The sequence below is a fragment of the Lampris incognitus genome, chromosome 7 (assembly GCF_029633865.1).
Source record: "Lampris incognitus isolate fLamInc1 chromosome 7, fLamInc1.hap2, whole genome shotgun sequence".
Lineage (NCBI taxonomy): Eukaryota > Metazoa > Chordata > Actinopteri > Lampriformes > Lampridae > Lampris > Lampris incognitus.
The window spans coordinates 21127437-21148589 of NC_079217.1; the positions used below are offsets into that span (position 1 = coordinate 21127437).

The following is a 21153-nucleotide window of genomic DNA, read 5'->3' on the forward strand; positions in this document are numbered from 1 at the left end:
TATAGCTTATTTGCTGGATTATATAGCCAAATATAGGTACTGCTACTAAAAATGAAGTTGTCATTTGGTCTGGATACACGTTTGCTCTCGCTGACACAATGCACGCAAAAGGACACAGATGGAAAAGTAAAGAATTGTGGCCCATTTATGGATGACCCACTCTAGTGTGAAGACAGGCAGACCGGCACTGAGGCATCCCCATTCGCGTACTGAGTGAAAGGGCCTATACAGCAGGCCTACGTTCAATACGTTCAATCCCCCCATAAAGGTTAAAAAAAACCACACGTTTTCGGATGGATCTTCATCAAATGACATCGAAATGGCTCCAAGACGATAGCCGCGGACGATGCAAATAGGGGATGAGCAAAGAGATACTTGGTTCTTCTATTGCTTTGCATATTGCAACATGTGGCGACAGATGCTGCAAAGACATGTCTTCTGTGCATGCGTCACTAGGGCTATAGAGACAGACAGGCAGGCAGGTAGGCAGGCAGGCAGACAGACAGACAGACAGACAGGCAGGCAGGTAGACAGACAGAAAGACAGACAGGCAGACAGACAGACAGGCAGGCAGGCAGACACAGGCAGACAGATAGAAGGACAGACATACAGACAGACATACAGACAGACAGACAGGCAGGCAGTGAGACAGGCAGGCAGACAGACAGGCAGGCAGGAAGACAGACAGACTTGCAAGCGTGCAGGCGCGGATGCTGTCACACAGAGAGCTTGTTGGAAGGGCTTTAACGCGCATCAGGTTAAATCAAAGGTAGCAGACTTGATTACGGCTCCCGGCTCTGTGTGTATCCCGCCCACCCCCTTCTCTTACATCCAGGGGTAGAATTATCTTGGTCCATCACAATGCACATAAATGAAAATCAAATGCCTAATTTTTGTAATGGACCAAACATGACTGGCGAACTTGTCATCATGGCATGAGAGAAGGGCACCCTTGAAATTCAAACTGACAGCCTATTAGCAACCAAAAGGGGGAAATGGCCACAGGATAAACACACACACACACACACACACACACACACACACACACACACACACACACACACACACACACACACACACACACACACACACACCAAATATGCCGGTGCGTTGGCTAAACTACTGTGTGGGAGACTGAAGGGACTTGCCTCCTCCGTGAGGACGGACCCTTTGTTAAAACACGTTACTCCAACACGGTGTTTTCCCGCACTGCGAACTCAGCTTCTGTTTCGTAAGACGTCTAAGTTGCGGCAAATAGAGAGGCTGGGTGGGGTGGGGGGTGGGGGGAATCGCCCCCATGCAACGTGATTGTTATTTTCCTGAATCTCTGGCGCCACCCACAGGAAAACTGGAGTAAGGATAACCGTGTGACCGGTGCTGAGAGCCAGTTACGCAGTAGCCTACAAGTCAGCTGCAGGGCTGCGCAGCGGCAGATAGCAGATAACCCTGGCATGGTCGAGGAGACAGAAAGAGCTCTAGATGCTGTCGCCTTAGTCTCTTAGTCTCAGGACAGCTGATAGAGTTGCAGACTTGGGGAGTTTTGTGTTGAGGAAATGATGAACTGACAAAGGCATTGTGAGTGTCACAGAGATTTCATGCAGGCCGCAGCAGTTCTGAATAATGTGCCATGTGGAGAGCCATGCGGGTTTTCTTCCCAATCCATCACTACCGGGTTTTACTGATTAGTCCTCCGCTGCCTGGTTGAAAGTGTGCTAATCAGTGAAATTGGATGGTGCGGTGTTGGGTTGGAAAGAAACAAGATGGTTGAATACTACTGGGTATTCAGGCAGGCAGACGGACAGACATACAGACAGACAGACAGGCGGGCAGACGGACAGACAGGAAGTCTCACCATATGTGAGACTGTGCACATGACTAAGTATAAACTGTTTACAAGTAGACAAACGTTCTGAAATAGACGGCCAATCAAAACACTTACAAAGATAGATTTACTCAGGTTTAATAAGATCAAAATAACTAACAGATGTCCCAACTAATTACCATAAGCTGTCACTGTAAAACAAAAAAAATAAGTGATCTTTAAATATTTTGCATTATTAATGTCCCGCTGTACTAATGCCATCAAACAGGGACACCAGTGAAACTCAATTAGCGCTGCGGATATTGGAAGAGGAGATCACAGGAGACTTGTTGCTAAGTGGTGGAAATGGAGAAATGGGAGTCAATTTCCACTTATCTTCTTCTCTGGTCTTAATTAGACCATGGTTTTTTCTTGGGGTTCTGAGGTAAACCAAAAAAAAAATCCAACTGACACGGTCTAAGATAATCAATGTCATTTGGTGTTTTCATTGACAGCAAAATCACCCTTTGCCGTAGTGTTTTGGGAAAGGTAGCTAGCCTTTTCAAATATGAATGTACTCTCTCAAAGTGATGACTAGACATGTCAGTGCAGCATCATGGCCAGCAGAGCTGTCAGTAGCGCTGCCGTCGCCGAACCAAAAGCTCCTCCAGCCCGAAATGCCTCGGCACTGTTCTTATCGCTGCTAGTGCTGGTCCAAGACTCGATGTTGGTTTTCGGGGGGGTCTGGCAGTGCCTCAGATCCTGGCCCACGCAGGCGGCATATGCCATAGCATGGGCGATGTAGTTCTGGTCTTGGACCCCGTGGAAGAGATGGGACATGGGACCGCGGGCCAGCACTGGCACATCCTCTCCGCTGTGTGTGGCCGACTCCATGGGTGCCGCAGATAGCTGAACATAGTCTTTAGTCTCTGACAGATTGAGAGAGAGAGACAGCGAGACAGAGCGAGGGAGAGAGAGAGAGAGAGAGAGTGAGAAAGGAAATACTGGTGAATACATATATATACACACACACACACACAAAGGTGTTGTCAGGGGAGCAAATACAGAGAAACTGAAGGTTGTTCCAGTAGTTTGAAATAGTTTCACCCCTTCTCCCACGCGTCTAAATTGATGGGTGGGGGAGTGGGTTGGGGGTTAAATTAAGTTAAATTCCCATTGAATGTAATATTCAAGGACTCAAAGACTTGCGGCCTCGTGAAAGACAGAGCTATTGTTAGTTGTGAATACCGAGCTTGACTCATATCTTACTTGTGTCAACGTGGCGGATGTCGGGGCGTTTGCCATTGATGGTTTTGTACCCGGGTCCATTGCCGTACATCAGGGTGGTATAGGGAAGCATGTCCAGGGCCCACAGAGGAGACTTACCTGGATAAACACACATCAATAGAGATTTGTCCTTAATTTCACCATGTTCTTCAAGCTAATCAGCACAGAGACTCTGAACAACATGTTCACTCTTTCCCCCCTCTCCATCTCCCTTGCTTTCTCTCTCTCTCTCTCTCTCTCTCTCTCTCTCTCTCTCTCTCTCTCTCTCTCTCTCTCTCTCTCTCTCTCTCTCTCTCTCTCTCTCTCTCTCACACACTCACACACACACACACACACACACACACACACACACACACACACACACACACACACACGCACGATGGCCATGGGCTCCCTGATGGGGAAGGGGTTTTGGGAGAGAAGGTCTTGGGCTGAAAGCATTAGCAGGTGCTTGCTGTGCCTCTCTTGTGTTTCTCTCCAGATGAGCCATTAGCCTGTGGAGCCCTCCCCTCGCCACCCGCTGATGAAGTGCTCAGTGTTTCACTAGCGCATTAATCACCACCACCCAGGGAGCTCTGATGCTCCACTGAGAGGTGGAGGGGAAGAGATAGGTGGAAAGTGGGGGGGTAACTAAGGATAGAAGAGGAGAGGCGTGGTAAGGCGGGGAGCATACATCATCGTCTGTGTACATGAAAATCAGTCATGGGTTTTGAGAGGAGGTTGGAAGGAGAGAGGGGAAAGTGCAAGTGGCATTACTGCATTACTGAAGTCAATAACATAGACACCTATGGGTAAGAGACGAGGGAGATAGAGAGAGCAATGTGGAGCAAGAGGTCACCGTGAGGGAAGGTGAGGGAGGAGAAATGTGTATAGTCAGAGAGCGTTTAGAAAGCAGAAAAAGGTGCGCACACACACACACACACACACACACACACACACACACACACACAGAGCAAACACACAGAGCGAGGAATTGAAATCCAAAGGTGAGGGAGAGAAAAGCAGGACGCTCAAAGCTGTATGTGTTTACCCAGACTGTAATTGCAGTAGAGAGAAGGCAGAGGAAATGTCAAGCTGCCTGTGGCACTGGCAGACTGGAGTTGAGAGGAAGCTCGCAGAACTCTGAGAAGCACACATACACACAAAGACATGCACGCACACACGCACACACACGCACAAAGACACACTTGCAAGAATGCATGCATGCACAGACACAGACACACACACACAAGAATGCACGCACGCAGGCATGCACATACACACACACATACACACAGACACAGACACACACACACACACACAAACACACACACACGCGTAATAAAACAAATACAGTGGCACTTCTGGTGTCTGCACCACTATAATAGGCTATAAACGCACCTAGGGAGACAGATGAATGGCGCAAATAATGGAGGGAGGATTAGGAGAGGGTTTGGGGGTGGTGGTCTCCTGTCAAGACAATATGGCAAGAGTAACGAGGAGAAACAGCAAGGTAGCTGAACAGGGATATGTTCGAAATGTGAGTGGGTTGATAGGAGGATATGCCTGCTTTCAATTTAAGACTTGACACCGAATCAGCACAGAACTCCCAAACATGTGTCCCTGACACTGTAACAATGTGAGTAAAGCGAGACAGACGTAAAGAGGAAATCAGTTTTTCTACTTACCGAAGATGCTCTGTCCTCTAAAGGGGTAGCCATTGTGTATAAAAGGGTGTGAGTGGTCAGCCATGATCACAGTGAGAGTCTCGTCCTCTCTGGTCAACTCGAGGCCCTTGGCCACGGCATTGTCGAGGGCCACCGTTTCGTGCAGTGCCATGAATGCCCGGCCGGCATGGTGACCCTGGTCGATACGGCCCCCTGTCTCGATAAGAGGAGAAACAAGAGGCGTGCGGGTTTAGCCGTTGGTTTTTAGGTTTGTGTTAAGAATATCATTAATGGGCATTCAACCAACTGGATGACATGAACAATGGGACCCACTCTTATTTGTGGACAAAGACAGAGCTTAGAAAAAACCCTATGTGGAGATCAAGCTGGTGTAAACATACACAAGTCTACAGCCGTTTATTATAACATTTGTATGCATTGATTCAGCCCAGTCTTTTTCTTTAAAAAGATGAACTGCTGAGTTTAGGCAACTAACAGTGCTACTCACAAAGTGCCCCCCCCATCTTCTTCTTTCGGCTTGTTCCCCGTTTTTCAGGGGTCGCCACAGCGGATTTTATAGTTTCCATCGGTACCATGTGAGGGCACAGCACCAATGGCGGCTGTTGTTAGCCCAGGCCTCGACCGATCCAGTATGGTTTTGTCAATCCGCATACTGATTTGGCCAAATTTTACATCGGACGCCCTTCCTGACACAACCACTAACCCTGTGGATGGGGGCACAGGTAAAGTGCTGGATGCCATCCCAGTATTCATGGACTTGCACCCAGTCACTCTCGCCTCGTTTATATGGAATTACTATATAACAACAGTTGCATACAGTTTACACTGAAATGTCAAATTACATACACACACAATCCTTCCTACAGCGACACCGTGGCCTCTTATGTTTGAAAACTATTTTTCAAACTTTTGGACGAGTGCTTTACCCCAGAACATCAACTAAGAAAACTATCCAACAGGAACACAGTCAAAATGAGCTACAGCTGCATGCCAAATGTTCAGCAGGTTAGTTCATCCCACAACACAAGCATCATGACCAAGGCACAGACCCCCTCACCGCAACCAAACACCGCCATTTGCAACTGCCATGCTAAGGCATCATGCCCCCTTGAAGGAAAATGCTAGACAGAGGGAGTCATTTACATCAGTGACAAGAGAAGACAACTGCAAAGTGGACACTTACATTGGACTAACAGAGGGCCCTTTTAAAATTAGGTTTAATGCCCATATGAGTAGCTTCAGGAATGAGCATTCGAGAAATGAAATGGCCTTAAGCCACCACATTTGGTCATTAGTGGACAAGAACATTAGTTACTCTATCTCATGGAAAATCCTTACTAAGAGCAATGCATATTCAACTAACAACAAAAGATGTTACCTATGCTTAGCAGAGAAATATTCTATTATTTGCAAGCCTGATATGTCTACCTTGAACAGTAGAAATTAATTGGCCACCAGCTGTAGACACAGAAAAAAAAATCTGCTTTGCAACTACAAATAAGCCGTGGTCTTTATTATTCCATCTCCCCCATTGGATGATATATAAATGTGATGACCGTTAATGGATGTGGTATTTTTGTGTTTGCCTGTCTGCTCTTTTGGCTGTGCTCCGGACCCACGCCACTAGATGACGTACGTAAAGTACCCCCATTGGGTGTTATTTTATTTTAAAAGTATGCTAATTTTGTTCTATTTTAAAATTATGCTAAATCTGTTCTATTTTAAAAGTATGCTATTCCAAAAGTGCCCCGGCCCTTTAAGCCCTTGCTTTTTTCAAATCGAGCCCCGGCCCCTCCCTCATTGGTTGTAATGTCCCTGACGTTACTTTTCAAATGTTTCCTACCCTCCCATTGGTTGCTGTGCATCGCAACTATGGGCGTGGTGTGAGTTGACGTAGCATTTATTCGCTTTTTTTTTTAACTTTGTCTTATGGCCAAATTTGCAGCTGGTGAGTGCGCGACGCACGAAACAGGCTCGTACTGCTATGAATTAACGCCCCCCCCCCCACATCTATCTTAATATTCCACTCCTCATTTGTTGAGCAGTTTCATCAACACCATTGACGGTTTCAGAAAAAAGATAATACCATCGCTCTCAAGCGTGAGACTCACGCATCGAGACCCCATCTCACGGTCTCACGCATAGGTTCCGAAATCGCACGAATCCCGCGAAATCTCACGCATTCCATCCAGAACTCGTTAGCTGCACACATAGGCAAGGGAAAAAGCTCAAAAAACATGTTAACGAAATAGCCTATACTTTAGTTTATTACTTGGCTTGATTTGATTTGTTAGTGTCAGAAATACACGAACAAGGTAAAATCTAATTGGTTGAGCGTTACTACATCTAATTGGTTGAGCGTTACTTCGGCCAAATGTGCGTTCCCCGATCGGTAGAGGCTAGACTAGTTCCCATCGATGCAGAGAACGGTCAACTGAGCATGCGCAAGTACTCGTTGCCTCCGTTGTTTGGGTAGGTTAGGGTTTAGGGTTAAAGTTAGCTAATCAGACGCAGAGTAGGGTGGGTCTTCCTAGAACCCTTGCGCCTGGATGCTAGGCTGGGCGTGTGGAGGCATGGTAGAGGCATTTCGCGCCTGCTCAGTTGACCGTTCTCTACTCCATTTCCGTTCTCTGCATCGATGGGAACTAGCCTCTACCTTCCTGGATCTTGCTCCTCAACGGCGGGTTTACGGCTTGTGCCTTTTGATGTTTGCGACAGCTAGCAAAAATGTCGAAACGTAAATTTAAGCGGTGCGCGCACATATAAAACTGTTGTGTTCTATGCATACGCCAATAGGTGGCACCAATATTAAGAATGTCCTGTTGGCGTGTAACGTAAATCAGAAGAGAAGAGAATAAGAAACGATTGCGCATTACTACTGTGCTCCGTGCTTTACTTACTTACTTGCTTATACATACACTGCTTTACACAACACACATCCAAACATAACAAATTGGCGACGAGTTCTGTACTCACTCCACGGAAGACGGCTGCGGTTACACCCTTTTCTACACTTTTTTTTGCCGTGCCCTGGTGAGCCTCCGCGGCCATTCAACACGTGGTTGAAAATATTTCGCAACTATCTGCAAGTGGTTGCAACGAACACAAGAAGACTGGCCGGATACCCGGAAACGAGCATTACTTCTACACTGCCTGGGGCCTGGCCTGAGGTTCAAATTCTCTGCTTGCATGAACATGCAGCATCTCACAAAATCCGTTGCACGGTTAACATTAACTACGACTGCTACAGTGCCCGTGGAATTTAAGATGGATTCGGGCTCCTCCGTCTCTATTCTGCCTAAACATCTCCACGAAAAATACTTAAAAGGAGAACACCTGCAGCCTCCTACAGTAAAGTGAGTTACCTACTCCCGTGCTCCTATCCCTGGGCTTGGATGTCTACCTGCGACTGTGACCTGGACTGACTCTACATTGTTCAACTGCAGTCCTCATCGTTGAATCCGGTACTGCTCTGCTCGGTATGGATCTCATCAATGGTCTGAGCCTGTACTTTAAAGGTTCCACTGTGCTACCAGCTGCCACGATGAACTTTGCACCTGTGATGTCCACTGCTCCTGTGACTCCGACTGCGCTGGGTTGCGCAAAAGGAGTTGTGCATAAGGTGAAGATCTCAGAGAGTGTTCCGCCTGTACGTCAGAAGTTACGCCGCCTGCCTCTGCCTGCTGCCACTGACGAGTGTGCGGGAGCTGAACCGGAGCTAGTGGCTTTGCTTTCTGCTGCTGGCCTGTCTGCTGTCCCTCTGGATGAGTTCGCTGCTGCCTCTGCTTCCTGCCCTGAACTGAGAGCGTTACGCTCACAAATAACGGATGGCTGGCCTCCTTCCTCTGCTGCTGTAAGTACAGTGCTATTAGTCCATGGGCCAGACGATATTTCGGTACACTCAAGGTGGCAAAACTTACTTATAATTTTTGAAAGGATCCATGTCTGTAGATGATATTTTGGTATGATAACCATTCCTGAGTGGCAGCTGTATCACAGTTATCAGCTCATGAAGTTAACCACCCCCTAAAGTAAATTGCATTTTAGACGCTGGTGCATATCCTGGTTTAGCCTCATGGTCAGGACATTTTTCAATGTTCTATAATATTGTCTTTGGTATCATTTTAAAGGGGACCTTCTTAGCTTTCATTCAAGCCCTGTTGTGGATATTTCTCACAAATATAGAGGTCACTTGAGCTCTTCAACCCGTCAATAACACACATCTTTCTGCAATGTTCGCCTAAACTATATACTTTCTTTTAGCCCTGTGGCATCTAGGAATATCAGGGACACAAAACACAAAAACTGGATTACTCACAGGACTGTAAAGATTCAGGAAATGTATAATATACCCATACTATTTCATTGTGTGAGGTGATTGTGAGCCTTAAATGAGAACTAGACCAAAGCCAGTTAGGTCACAAACTGGTCTCTATACATTTGTTTAAATACACAATCAAAATACATGATAAAAAGGAATACCATAGTGAGGTAATGAACTATTTTAATATTTTAAACAACGTTGACATTTACATATACTTAGTCAATGATACATGTAATCCCATATCATTAGTGGGTATATGTAATGGTAATGGGTAGGGTAATGGGTATATGTGAATATGGTTACATTATTGTTATCAAGCTCTGGGTAACCAAGTCCAGAATCAACATCCTGTGCATCAATAGACTACTGCCACAGTAATACCATCAGAATCATCACACTGTCATTCATCAAACTGCTCGTTTCTCTCATCATCTGACTCCCCAAGTTCAAAGTCCAGTTCTGGACCATCCTGCTGTTTTTGGTTACTGCAGGTCTGTAACCTGCACATGTCTGTGCATGGAAGTCCATTTGACAGGCACATGCAGCTTGGCATTTTGCATGAATGCACACACTTGCATGTTAGCATTTCCAAGACCACATCTGGTGCAGGTGGGGAGCGCATCCAGTAAATGGCCAGCTTGCCTTCATCGTCTGTCCATCCATACTCAGTAGGGCTTGGCACCACAGGGTTAGCCTGCAGACAGCACTTCCATATTGCTGCCTGATAGTTGGCTCGTTGAACATGCATAAAGAGACAGTCTCTACATGGTGGCAGCTGGCTGGACTCAACCTCTCCCCTTTTGGTGCAGAAGAGCTGGTAACGCAGTTTGTTCACCTCAGCAGTGCTGCTTTTAGCAACATACATCCGACAGGTGAACTGCTCAATTTCTGGAACAGCTCATCACTCACATTCCATGTCTGTCCCAGTTGACTAAAAGTCTCTTGGCAGGAAGTGTGCTTTCTCACTATCTTCAGGGCATTCAGCTTCCCTCGACCAGCGAATGCACTGACAGTGTCGCAGCCTGTGAAGGCATGTAAGCCAATTAGGCTGTCACAGATGCTGTCTCCAAGTGAACTTGCCAGTTTGGTGATGTCGACAAACCGTGTGCGGTTCTGAGTCCCACACTTCTGGTAGATGGGACAGGTGATGTCCTTCTGGAAGCCAAGACAAAGCACCATGACATCAGTGTCCTCAGCTGTGATGATAACTGACTTTGAGCCCGCATTTGCTGCATGCAGGAGCAGACGGGTGTCAGCTTCTTCATGTGTGGAGTGCAGTTCTGCTGCTTCCTCACACCCATCTTCTGTCAACTTGTAGCAGGTTTCCTCACAGGTCATGTACAACACCTTGCCATGCAGCATAGCTCTGTATCGTGGGAGTTTCCACTCTTCCACCAGAAACTTGATGAGACTGGTCTTGTTGGAGGAACTGCACAGAAATTTTCTCCACTGCTGGACGTGGTGTCCCCCTGCAAGATTCTTGTACTAGAGAGTGATGTCTCCACCCCGGTTCAGTCGTTCAGCATCTTTGATCGAAGTCTGGTGATAGACATCAAAAACAACATCAATCCTCCCACTCTGTGCTCCCTCATGGAGGACCTGGGTCAAGGCTGACTCTGCCACCTGTGCAAAGGTTTTGTTGTTGCCATTCATTTTTGGACCAGGCTCATCCCATCAATGATGGAAGTAGATGGGATTGGGATGTCTTCTGCAGGAGATACATTCTTTTCAAGCTCTCTGGCAAGTGCAGCCTTGTTTGTTTTTCGTAAGGACCCATCAGCATTTGCCAGTGCCCATGGTAGTGGGCCCAATGGGTAGGCAAGGACATCCTTCAGATTCACCTTCCTGCTTTCAGCCACCAGGATCATGTGACTGAAAAGGTTTCTATCTGCCTTCAGAACCACATCCTGTGCTTTCTTTCCATGAGCTTGTTTTGTGCTGACATTGGAGAATGTTTTCAGACTTTGCTTGGTCATCTTGTCGTGGAATTTCACAGGTGGTGGGTCTGCATCTAACCTTGTTTGCTGGAATGCTTGGTAGGCCTCTTCTCCTTTCTCAAGAGCTCTCAAGAGATCTATGGTCACATCAGGTGGAGCCATGTTGCCAGTGGAGAGGCTAACCAAATCAATCTCATCAGGGGACATAGGATTGAGCCAGTTATTCTCCATAAGGTCCATGAGAGACTGGACATCTGCTTCATCTCTCTTGATCCTTGGACTCTGTAGATCTGGATGAGACCATTTGCACCTGCCTTGACCTGTCAGGTCTCTCAGCTGTCTGAGGTACATGCTTCTATACTCAGCTGTGAGATAATATTTGGTCACAGCTCCTGGCTTCAAGCTGAATCCCTTTGTCCCTCCAGCTGTTTGGGTGTCTTTGTTCACCGTTTCTTCTATAGCTTGGTCAACAGGGATTCGGCCAAAGGGATTGGTGGAGCCCAGTTGGACTGAGAAGCCTCCTTCCATGAATTCTGTGTACACATCTGGGTGTGTGATGGGCAGCTCAGACATCTGGGCGTAGTAGCAGGGGAGGTAGCGTGCATAATTCATCCTGTCATAAGCAAAGCACCATGGGATCATTGCTCGAATGCTAGCCAAGTGTAGCATCCAGTCTCCCTCTCTGGATGCTCGGATGAGCCCCAACAAGATTTCAACCATGTCCAAATAGGACATTCAGAAGTTCGAGAGGCTGCCGTTTCCACCTCTAAGGAACTCACGGTAGACTTCAAATAGATCCATGATGCGTGTACAAGAGCTGTTCTCGAGGACCTCCTTCAAAGCATGTTGTGAGACTTCTTTCCCAAGGCTGTCAATGGTCTTCAGTGTCTCATTCAGGTGAACCATGTCATTCCTGTGAGTTTCTTCCAACCAGGACAGGAAACCATTCAAGGTCAGTCGCATGAGAGCCTCATACAGGAGCTTGTGTAGTTGCACTGCCCTGTTGTACTTGCGGCCATCCATAACACCAGCAGTTGAGCCTTCTGCAATCATGCCAGACTCAATGCAGAGGTCTTTGAGTCCAGCATCTTGGAAACGCTTTCCTATTATTGCCAGCAGTGTGCAGATGGTGTGGAATACCCCAAGCCTAACGATGATATCATGGAACTTGTCATGGTGTTTCCATGTGATCTCGACAGCCTTCGCATACAGGGCTTGGTCAAAGACACAGACAATCTTCCTCAGGCCTAAGCACTGCATGATGCTCAGTGACTGGTTAAGCACCTCGTTGACAGTAGACATTTGTGTCGCTGGAGCATTGATGGTAGGCAGATAGCCTATATTGTCGGGGATGACCGTCATCTCTCCTCGAGTCAGGATGTTGAAGCCTGTCCAGCTGCTGACTGACTGTTCTTCTTGTTGTGACATGCGTGCTAGGACCCAAAGAAGGTTTTTCTCTCTGGCAAGCTTAGTATTGGCTGCAGTATCGGCATCTGACTTTTTGCTTTGTGGTGGCCCTACCCGTTGTCCAGCATTGTAAGTTGGTAACATTGGTGGGGGTCCATCAATGCTTCTCTTCTTTGTTTTGGGAACAGTGGGCATGGGTTGGACAGGAAGTGGGTTGACTGGCTTTGCTTGCACAGCAATCCCATTGACTCTGTGAGATGTTCCCTCACCACTGACAGTTTCTTCAAGACGGTCGATATTGTCCCAGGCTAAAGTTGTGAATATGCCAGGATGGATGTTAGCTGGAAGGGCAATGCCACTCCCTGATGATGAGAGTTTCTGGAGACACAGGGCAGTGTTGATCTCTTCCATCTGTGAATAGGACACACTGTGACCAAGTCGGTTGAGGATGTTTATCAACTCTACATTTCCTGTCAACGATTTGACACTGAATGGCAGAACAATGTGCTTGGAAGGCTTGGTATTTCCACATGTCACTGCATATACTATGTCATGGCCAAATGACTGCAGAAGGCACTGCACTCTCTGGGATGCATGATCAGGATCATTTGAGCCTGTGAGTAGAGAGTACAGGAAGATAATGAGCGACTCTGGAATGGTAGGACATTCTGCTTCTGGTTTGACTTCAGGCGGCCAGGTTTGAGGAACATCTTGACTTTTAATGTCTGCTCTCAATTTGATGGCTGCTTTGGCTATAACATCTTGTGCACTGACACTTTTCAGGGTCTGCAGCTCCCTTTTGAGAGACTGATTTTCTTTGGCAAGTTCCCTCATGGACAAGTTATCGGGATAGAGGAGGAATTTTCCTTTCTCATCAGGGAATATCTGCAAGGCTCCAGCAAACTCACTCTCCAGGTTTCGCCTTATGTGCTTCTTGGTTGATTCCTTGACTTGGGCAATGCCTTGGGAGTTCATTGAAGCTACCAGTCTAGAAGAGAGATCAGTCATTGTCATCACTTGAGGATTGCCAAAAAGCTCCATCCTGATGAAGAGGAACAGCTCATTGTATGCCTTATTCACAGCAGCTTCATACTGGGCTGCAGCATCATCATCTTCATTGCTGGCAACCTCTCCTTTGGAAACCTCTTCTTTGGTGTAAAGTCTATAGCATGACCTGTGGTAGTGCCCTTAAGCTGCTACAAGGTCTCTACTCACAATGGCAAGGATTCTGCTGTCCCTTTTCTTTGTGGCTGCACTCCTGATCTTTGCATCAGCTCGCAGTTCTCGACACTGCACCAGTACTTCTCTTGTATTCTGTCTCTTGGAATATTTGCTGTTTTTCTGACAAAATATGCACTCTGCATCATAAGTCCTAGATGTACTTGGAGCATGTCGAGCTACTCTCTTAGATTGTTTCTCTTCAGCAGAGACACAACTTTTCTTTTCTTTTGCAAGGAGGCCATCAAGAATTTGCTTCATAGTGAAGATACTGCGACACTTTCTGTGGTAGTAGATTGCTGGAATCTGTCCCTCAGGAATGTCTTTTGCCAGTTTCAAAACTGGTGCATGATTTCGTATCTGAGCTGCCCTGAGCAGAGTTCTCCATGAGTCGACACTTCGTAGTGAAACCAGCTTATCTGTATCATCAGAACAGTGGATAATGCACTCCACCCGTGGGCGCTTTGGTATTGGGTAAAAACTTGCTTGTTCACCAGTGGCCATATTCAGTCAGTTTTCACCTGCCACATACAAACAAATACACTCACCGGCCACTTTATTAGGCACACCTGTCCAACTGCTCGTTAACGCAAATTTCTAATCAGCCAATCACATGGCAGCAACTCAATGCATTTAGGCATGTAGACATGGTCAAAACGATCTGCTGCAGTTCAAACCGAGCATCAGAATGGGGAAGAAAGGTGATTTAAGTGACTTTGAACGTGGCATGGTTGTTGGTGCCAGACGGGCTGGTCTGAGTATTTCAGAAACTGCTGATCTACTGGGATTTTCACGCACAGCCATCTCTAGGGTTTACAGAGAATGGTCCGAAAAAGAGAAAATATCCAGTGAGCGGCAGTTCTGTGGGCGAAAATGCCTTGTTGATGCCAGAGGTCAGAGGAGAATGGCCAGACTGGTTCGAGCTGATAGAAAGGCAACAGTAACTCAAATAACCACTCATTACAACCCAGGTATGCAGAAGAGCATCTCTGAACGCACAGCACGTCGATCCTTGAGGCAGATGGGCTACAGCAGCAGAAGACCACACCGGGTGCCACTCCTGTCAGCTAAGAACAGGAAACTGAGGCTACAATTCGCACAGGCTCACCAAAATTGGACAATAGAAGATTGGAAAAACGTTGCCTGGTCTGATGAGTCTCGAATTTGGCATCAACAACGTGAAAGCATGGATCCATCCTGCCTTGTATCAACGGTTCAGGCTGGTGGTGGTGGTGTAATGGTGTGGGGGATATTTTCTTGGCACACTTTGGGCCCCTTAGTACCAATTGAGCATCGTGTCAACGCCACAGCCTACCTGAATATTGTTGCTGACCATGTCCATCCCTTTATGACCACAGTGTTCCCATCTTCTGATGGCTACTTCCAGCAGGATAACGCGCCATGTCATAAAGCTCGAATCATCTCAGACTGGTTTCTTGAACGTGACAATGAGTTCACTGTACTCAAATGGCCTCCACAGTCACCAGATCTCAATCCAATAGAGCACCTTTGGGATGTGGTGGACCGGGAGATTCGCATCATGGATGTGCAGCCGACAAATCTGCAGCAACTGCGTGATGCTGTCATGTCAATATGGACCAAACTCTCTGAGGAATGTTTCCAGTACCTTGTTGAATCTATGCCACGAAGGATTAAGGCAGTTCTGAAGGCAAAAGGGGGTCCAACCCGGTACTAGCAAGGTGTACCTAATAAAGTGGCCAGTGAGTGTACATGTAACTTAGGTGTATGAACACTACTAAAACAAAGTTTACTTTGCTTCACCAGCGTCATATTACCATTATTTATCTTACATAGCCACAAATAGATACATTACCTAGTTGCTATGCAACAGCTGTATTTTGTCCACATGAGGCCGCTAAAATCAACACAAGATGAAAGTTCCTCGTAGCCACTTTAACTAATCATATTAACATATACATTAAAAGAACATGCTAACATTATGGGAAATTAGCTTACAATCTTCTCCAGAGTGAGACAAGAAGATAGATACCAGTTTCCTCTATATGTGTTTAGTAGAAAGCTATCTGGCTGCACGTTAGCCTAGCTTAGCACAATGAATGGAAGTACACAGTACTGGTTATCCTTGGTTGTTGGCCAACTAAGAACTGTCCCAGAGTTTAAGCTAGGCTAATCAGTACCAGGAGTGTTGAAATGCTATATTTGTAAAAATCTGGGCAAATACACAATCGTGAGAGGCACAGAAACAGGTTTCCTGAAAGAAAAATGAAATAGCTGCTCATTTGGAAAGGTTATCATGTATTATTTTACTTCTGTTAGTGTACCAAATAAAATGGCACCAGTGAAGTTGTGTCACCTTGGGTGATATCGATATCTGGTCTGACCCATGGACTAACTGGCTTTGGTCTAGTTAGTTTCTTAGTAATAATGCCCTTCTAATTTAAGGTTCACAATCACCTCACACAATGAAATAGTATGGGTATATTATACATTTCCTGAATCTTTACAGTCCTGTGAGTATTCCAGTTTTTGTGTTTTGTGTCCCTGATATTCCTAGATGCCACAGGGCTAAAAGAAAGTATATAGTTTAGGCGAACATTGCAGAAAGATGTGTGTTATTGACGGGTTGAAGAGCTCAAGTGACCTCTATATTTGTGAGAAATATCCACAACAGGGCTTGAATGAAAGCTAAGAAGGTCCCCTTTAAAATGATACCAAAGACAATATTATAGAACATTGAAAAATGTCCTGACCATGAGGCTAAACCAGGATATGCACCAGCGTCTAAAATGCAATTTACTTTAGGGGGTGGTTAACTTCATGAGCTGATAACTGTGATACAGCTGCCACTCAGGAATGGTTATCATACCAAAATATCATCTACAGACATGGATCCTTTCAAAAATTATAAGTAAGTTTTGCCACCTTGAGTGTACCGAAATAGGAAATTTTGGGCTCTGGCCCATGGACTATATGTCCCTACTTTCGTCTGCGTGATGAACTGACTGTGCAAGACGATTACGTTTTCCGAGGCTTAAGACTCACCGCCACCTCCAGCTCTGCCTTGTGTCTTTTTGTCAGTGCCACTGTCTCCAAACCATATAGTATAGCTGGTCTCACAACCATATTGTAAACCTTCTCTTTAATTCTTGCTGGTACCCTTCTGTCGCAATCACTCCTGACATTCTTCTCCACCCACTCCACCCTGCCTGCACTCTCTTCTTCACCCCTCTTCTGCACTCCCCATTACTTTGGACAGTTGACCCCAAGTATTTGAACTCATATGCCTTCATCACCTCTACTCCTTTTATCCTCACCATTCCACTGTCCTCCCTCTCATTCATGCATATGTATTCCGTCTTGCTTCTACTGACTTTTATTCCTCTTCTCTCCAGAGCATACCTCCACCTCTCCAGGCTCTGCTTAACCAGCGCCATACTCTCGCTACAGATCACAATGTCATCCGCAAACATCATAGTCCAGGGAGACTCCTGCCTGATCTCGTCTGTCAATCCATCACCAGTGCAAACAAGAAAGGGCTCAGAGCCAATTCGTGATGTAATCCCACCTCCATCTTGAACCCATCTGTCATTACAACCGCACACCTCACTTCTCTAATGCATATCCTACACCACTCCTACATACTTCTCTGCAACTCCCGACTTCCTCATACAATACCACACCACCTCTCTCAGCACCCCGTCATATGCTTTCTCTAAATCCACAAAGACACAGTGTAACTCCTTCTGGCCTTTTCTATACTTCTCAATCAATATTCTCAAAGCAAACATTACACCTATAGTGCTCTAGTGTTTCAATTCATAGCTATCGTGGTTCGATATTTTACAATGGTTAATTTCTGCGCTGTTTATGGTTGTTCCAATCGAGCTGACAGAGAACAGAACAAGTCCTACTTTCGCTTTCCCAGCCATCAAGGGGAAGAAACTCAAAGGAAAGCTATTTTAAAACAAGCAATAAAATAAGGGTCAATTTTTTTCATTACATTGGACCTCAAGCCATTTAAACTATTGTAGTTTTAATCTTCACATTTTTCTTAAATAATAAAACTTGCCATTCACCACAAAACACTATTTTGATCTTGATACTGTTGACATCTGTTAATAGCTTAATTTTATTTTTTATTTTTCTTCCTTCTTAAACTGTTCTAATTGTTGACAATCTGGGCAATACCACTTCCCACTTGGAACCTTAATAAGCCCTATGCAGCCAAAGCGGAAGCATGATATTGGGCAGTATTTGTTGTGACAATAGATCATTGGTCTTCCTTCTTCTATGCTTTGGCAGTAGCACTATCTTTGACCAAGCTCTCTCTGTGTGATGTCATCTGATGTTCCTTGCATCTTATTATATTTTGATGAGCTTCTTTGCTGCTGATGAGTTGATCTGCTGTAGAATTTTGCAACTAGCTCAGGAAGCAGACATTTTTTTGAAAAATAAGGTGGCCTTCTGTACAGCTTTAGCCCAGAATTCCTGGTCTGGAAGAATCCTTTCAATAAATATGTTGTCCAAACTACAGTCACCATATTTGCTTCACTGCAAACATTTATTTGGCTTTGAACTTGCTAATAATGTACATGATCTCTAGAAATGGGCATGTGACTTCAACACAACCTTCACCACACCATCTACAATTAACAACATTATCTGGGGAAACACCAATGAATAGATTTTCTATTGAAATCACAAAGCCAGATTCCCTAAGCAAAAAAAAAAAATCTTCATGCTTCTCAGACATTAATTTACTATAGGCATTCAAGGCAAGCTTTTCATGACCACAACCCCACCTTGTTTGCTTTGATGTAAATTTGAAGCTTTTCGATAGCACATTATCTTAACTAGTGATTGAGAGGCCAAGTCAGCATGTGTATGACAACATGCCTTCATTACAGAGGCAGATATTCTGCCTGCCTTGTGAGAAAACCAACTCCGCGAGGATGCTTGCTTCCTGGTGTAATTTTCAACCATCTCTACCTTCTCTTTGGTAACATTTATCTCAATTTTCTCACAATGCTTCAACAGATCACTGAAATTTAGGTGGAAGGTACATATCTGGGTCAGTCAGTTCTGCCATAACAGTTGGACAATTTCTTGCTAGTGGCACTGGGCGGTACTGGTCAGAATAAGGTGACAAAATTTGCAGAATTGCTGGCTTGCAGTTGTTCTTGTTAATTTTTTCATAGAAGTTATGGACCTTAACTGCAGAAGATTTGGGAATAGTGCTGTTTGTCTTTTTCTTGACATGATGTGATTCAACTAGCAAATCTTTTCCAGCTGATTCATTTCTCTTATCCAATTTATTTTTCTTTGTGTTTGGTGATGTAAAGTCCATATCACTGACAGGACAGTATGGAACATGATCAAGGGATGGTGGGAGCATCCAATAAGCCTTTTCCTCTGTTACGGTCTTTGAATCTCGAATTCTCACAGCAGCCTCGACATAGAACATCACAGATGCAACATGTGAACAACTTTCACTTAGCCCTGCCATGCAGTTACAGTGGGCTGCCAGAATTTTCCCACTCTTTTCACAAATAAGCCAAGGGCGAAGAGGTGTACTATTCATCCTTTGAGAATGGAGAACCTAAAAGATTGAAAAGTAAAGTTTATTAGGATGCAATAAAAATGGGTCTCTTGAAAGTAGTCTTGAAATCCGTGGGTCTTGAAATTAATACCAAAAAGTACCTATCACTGTTTTAATGACATTTAAATTACGAGCAATTGCTAATTATAAGTAATTATGCTGCATGCTTACTCATGAAGAAATAATTGCAACATTTTCCTTCACATTTTTCACTCTGGTGTCTTTGACCCACCCTTCTAGAAACTGATTGTATGCTTGGACGCTTTTGTAACTCTTCAGGTTGTCAGCAGTATAGGGACTTGGGTTGAAAATCAAGTAGTTCACTATATCTGGGTATGATATACTAGGGTATTCATCAGCATTTGAAGTCCACTCATTCTTCAGGTTAGTGCAAGGGTCTAACATATCGATAAGCGCTTGTTTTTACATATATTTCTCCTTGGTTTTTCCATCTAAAGTTTGTACATAATTCTTCATCGAAGCCATCATGGAATTGCATGAGATTGGCCTAACAGCTGAAAATCCTCAAATCAAATCTGAGCCTTTATGCTGTTAGGCCAGCACTTTGTAAAATTTATTTTGCAAACTGTTTTTCGAAGAGTGGATCACAACTGCAATGTTTTATTTCCGCACGTTTGTCCGATTTTCACTTAAAATTTTGTTCTTGTAAACACAGATTGACAATGAGAACTCCAGTGTAAACAGTGGTTGCTAAGGTCTAGCTGTCCTCCAACATGGCGGAGCAGTTCGTTGTCAATGAAAAAGTCACGCGATTGAGAATAACCCAATGTGTCACTGTGGTGTGATGCTGCTATATTGTGTTGGAGTTGATTTGTTAAGTGCATTTTATGTTGGCTTTTGCAGTTCTGTATGAAGTTGCCTAGCTTACTTAGTGAGCCTTATTTTGAAACCTGCATTCAGCTGTGCTGTGTGATTACCTTAGGATGGCATTGTTGTAAATCTAGTCCTCGTCGGTCACATTATTATGTATCAGTAATAACTGGTGTGCAGTCTGCTTGGGTGGTTTTCAGTGAACACAAATATTGTTATAGTGTAGAGTCATACACTGCCTTGGGATGATTTAATCCATTGTTTCCTTGTCTTGTGATTTGTGAGTGAAATGGCAGTACTTGGTCTATTGAACTGCTCAGCTGGACTGGTTATTCAGCCTTTTACCAAGAGGTGTGATTATGGTCTGGTGGATTTGACATGCCAGCTTGACTGGAATCTCAAAATAATTAAGGTGTGGTTTAATGGCTGGAGTGGGTGGGGTGGGGTGGGCATGGTGAGTGTGTGGGAGGCTGGGGGGGGGGGGGGGGTTAGTGCCCAGGGGCCCCTAGGGGTACTAATCCAGCCTTGGTCGGAATATTGTAATGTAGACAGTGTAGCCATATAATTACAAAAATAAGATTTTCTCAACATCTTTGAAGGTAGTGACTTTTGTCAACATGGTCAGTGCGGTCTAACAACATGTTCTAGGTCTGAACAAGAGAAATTATGAATGCAAACAAACTCATGTTTGTTTACAAGGACAACTCCGCAGTTCAGCTTCAGCTTTAGAAAGTATCACTTTTGTGCTTCCATCATCTCCATGAGCACCCCTATTAGAGAGTCAGGTAAATTCAGGCTAATAAGTTGCGTTGATGTATTCCCTGAGAGCAAGTGGTCATTGGATGCACCATATGCCTGCTTCTATTTATACATTCACCTGTTATTTTAAAGGCATTGTGAAGACACTCAATAGCACAATGGTCCCCAGGCAGGTGCCTCAGATTGAGATGGAGATAGATGAGGGGACCTTAGAGCCAGCGGAGTGGAAAAGAAATGCGTCAGCCAGCCGTACACTGCTAGCCCACGCTGCAGCAAATCATTGAGCTGTATGCAGAATCAATGTCAAGTCACCGAATTTGCCGCAAGTACACATTGTTCTC

General features: G+C 45.1%; 1 protein-coding gene across 1 annotated transcript in view; it reads right to left on the reverse strand.

Annotated features, from left to right (window-relative positions):
• Window positions 1–1952: 1952 nt before the first annotated feature.
• alp3 (alkaline phosphatase 3) overlaps window positions 1953–21153 on the reverse strand; it is a 28233-nt gene continuing 9032 nt past the window's right edge. The window contains exons 9-11 of the mRNA XM_056283378.1: window positions 4756–4947; window positions 3071–3187; window positions 1953–2730 (exon numbers count right to left, since the gene is read on the reverse strand). Coding sequence (XP_056139353.1) covers window positions 2405–2730; window positions 3071–3187; window positions 4756–4947 — 635 coding nt within the window. The 3' untranslated portion in view covers window positions 1953–2404. The remainder of the gene's footprint in view (window positions 2731–3070; window positions 3188–4755; window positions 4948–21153) is intronic.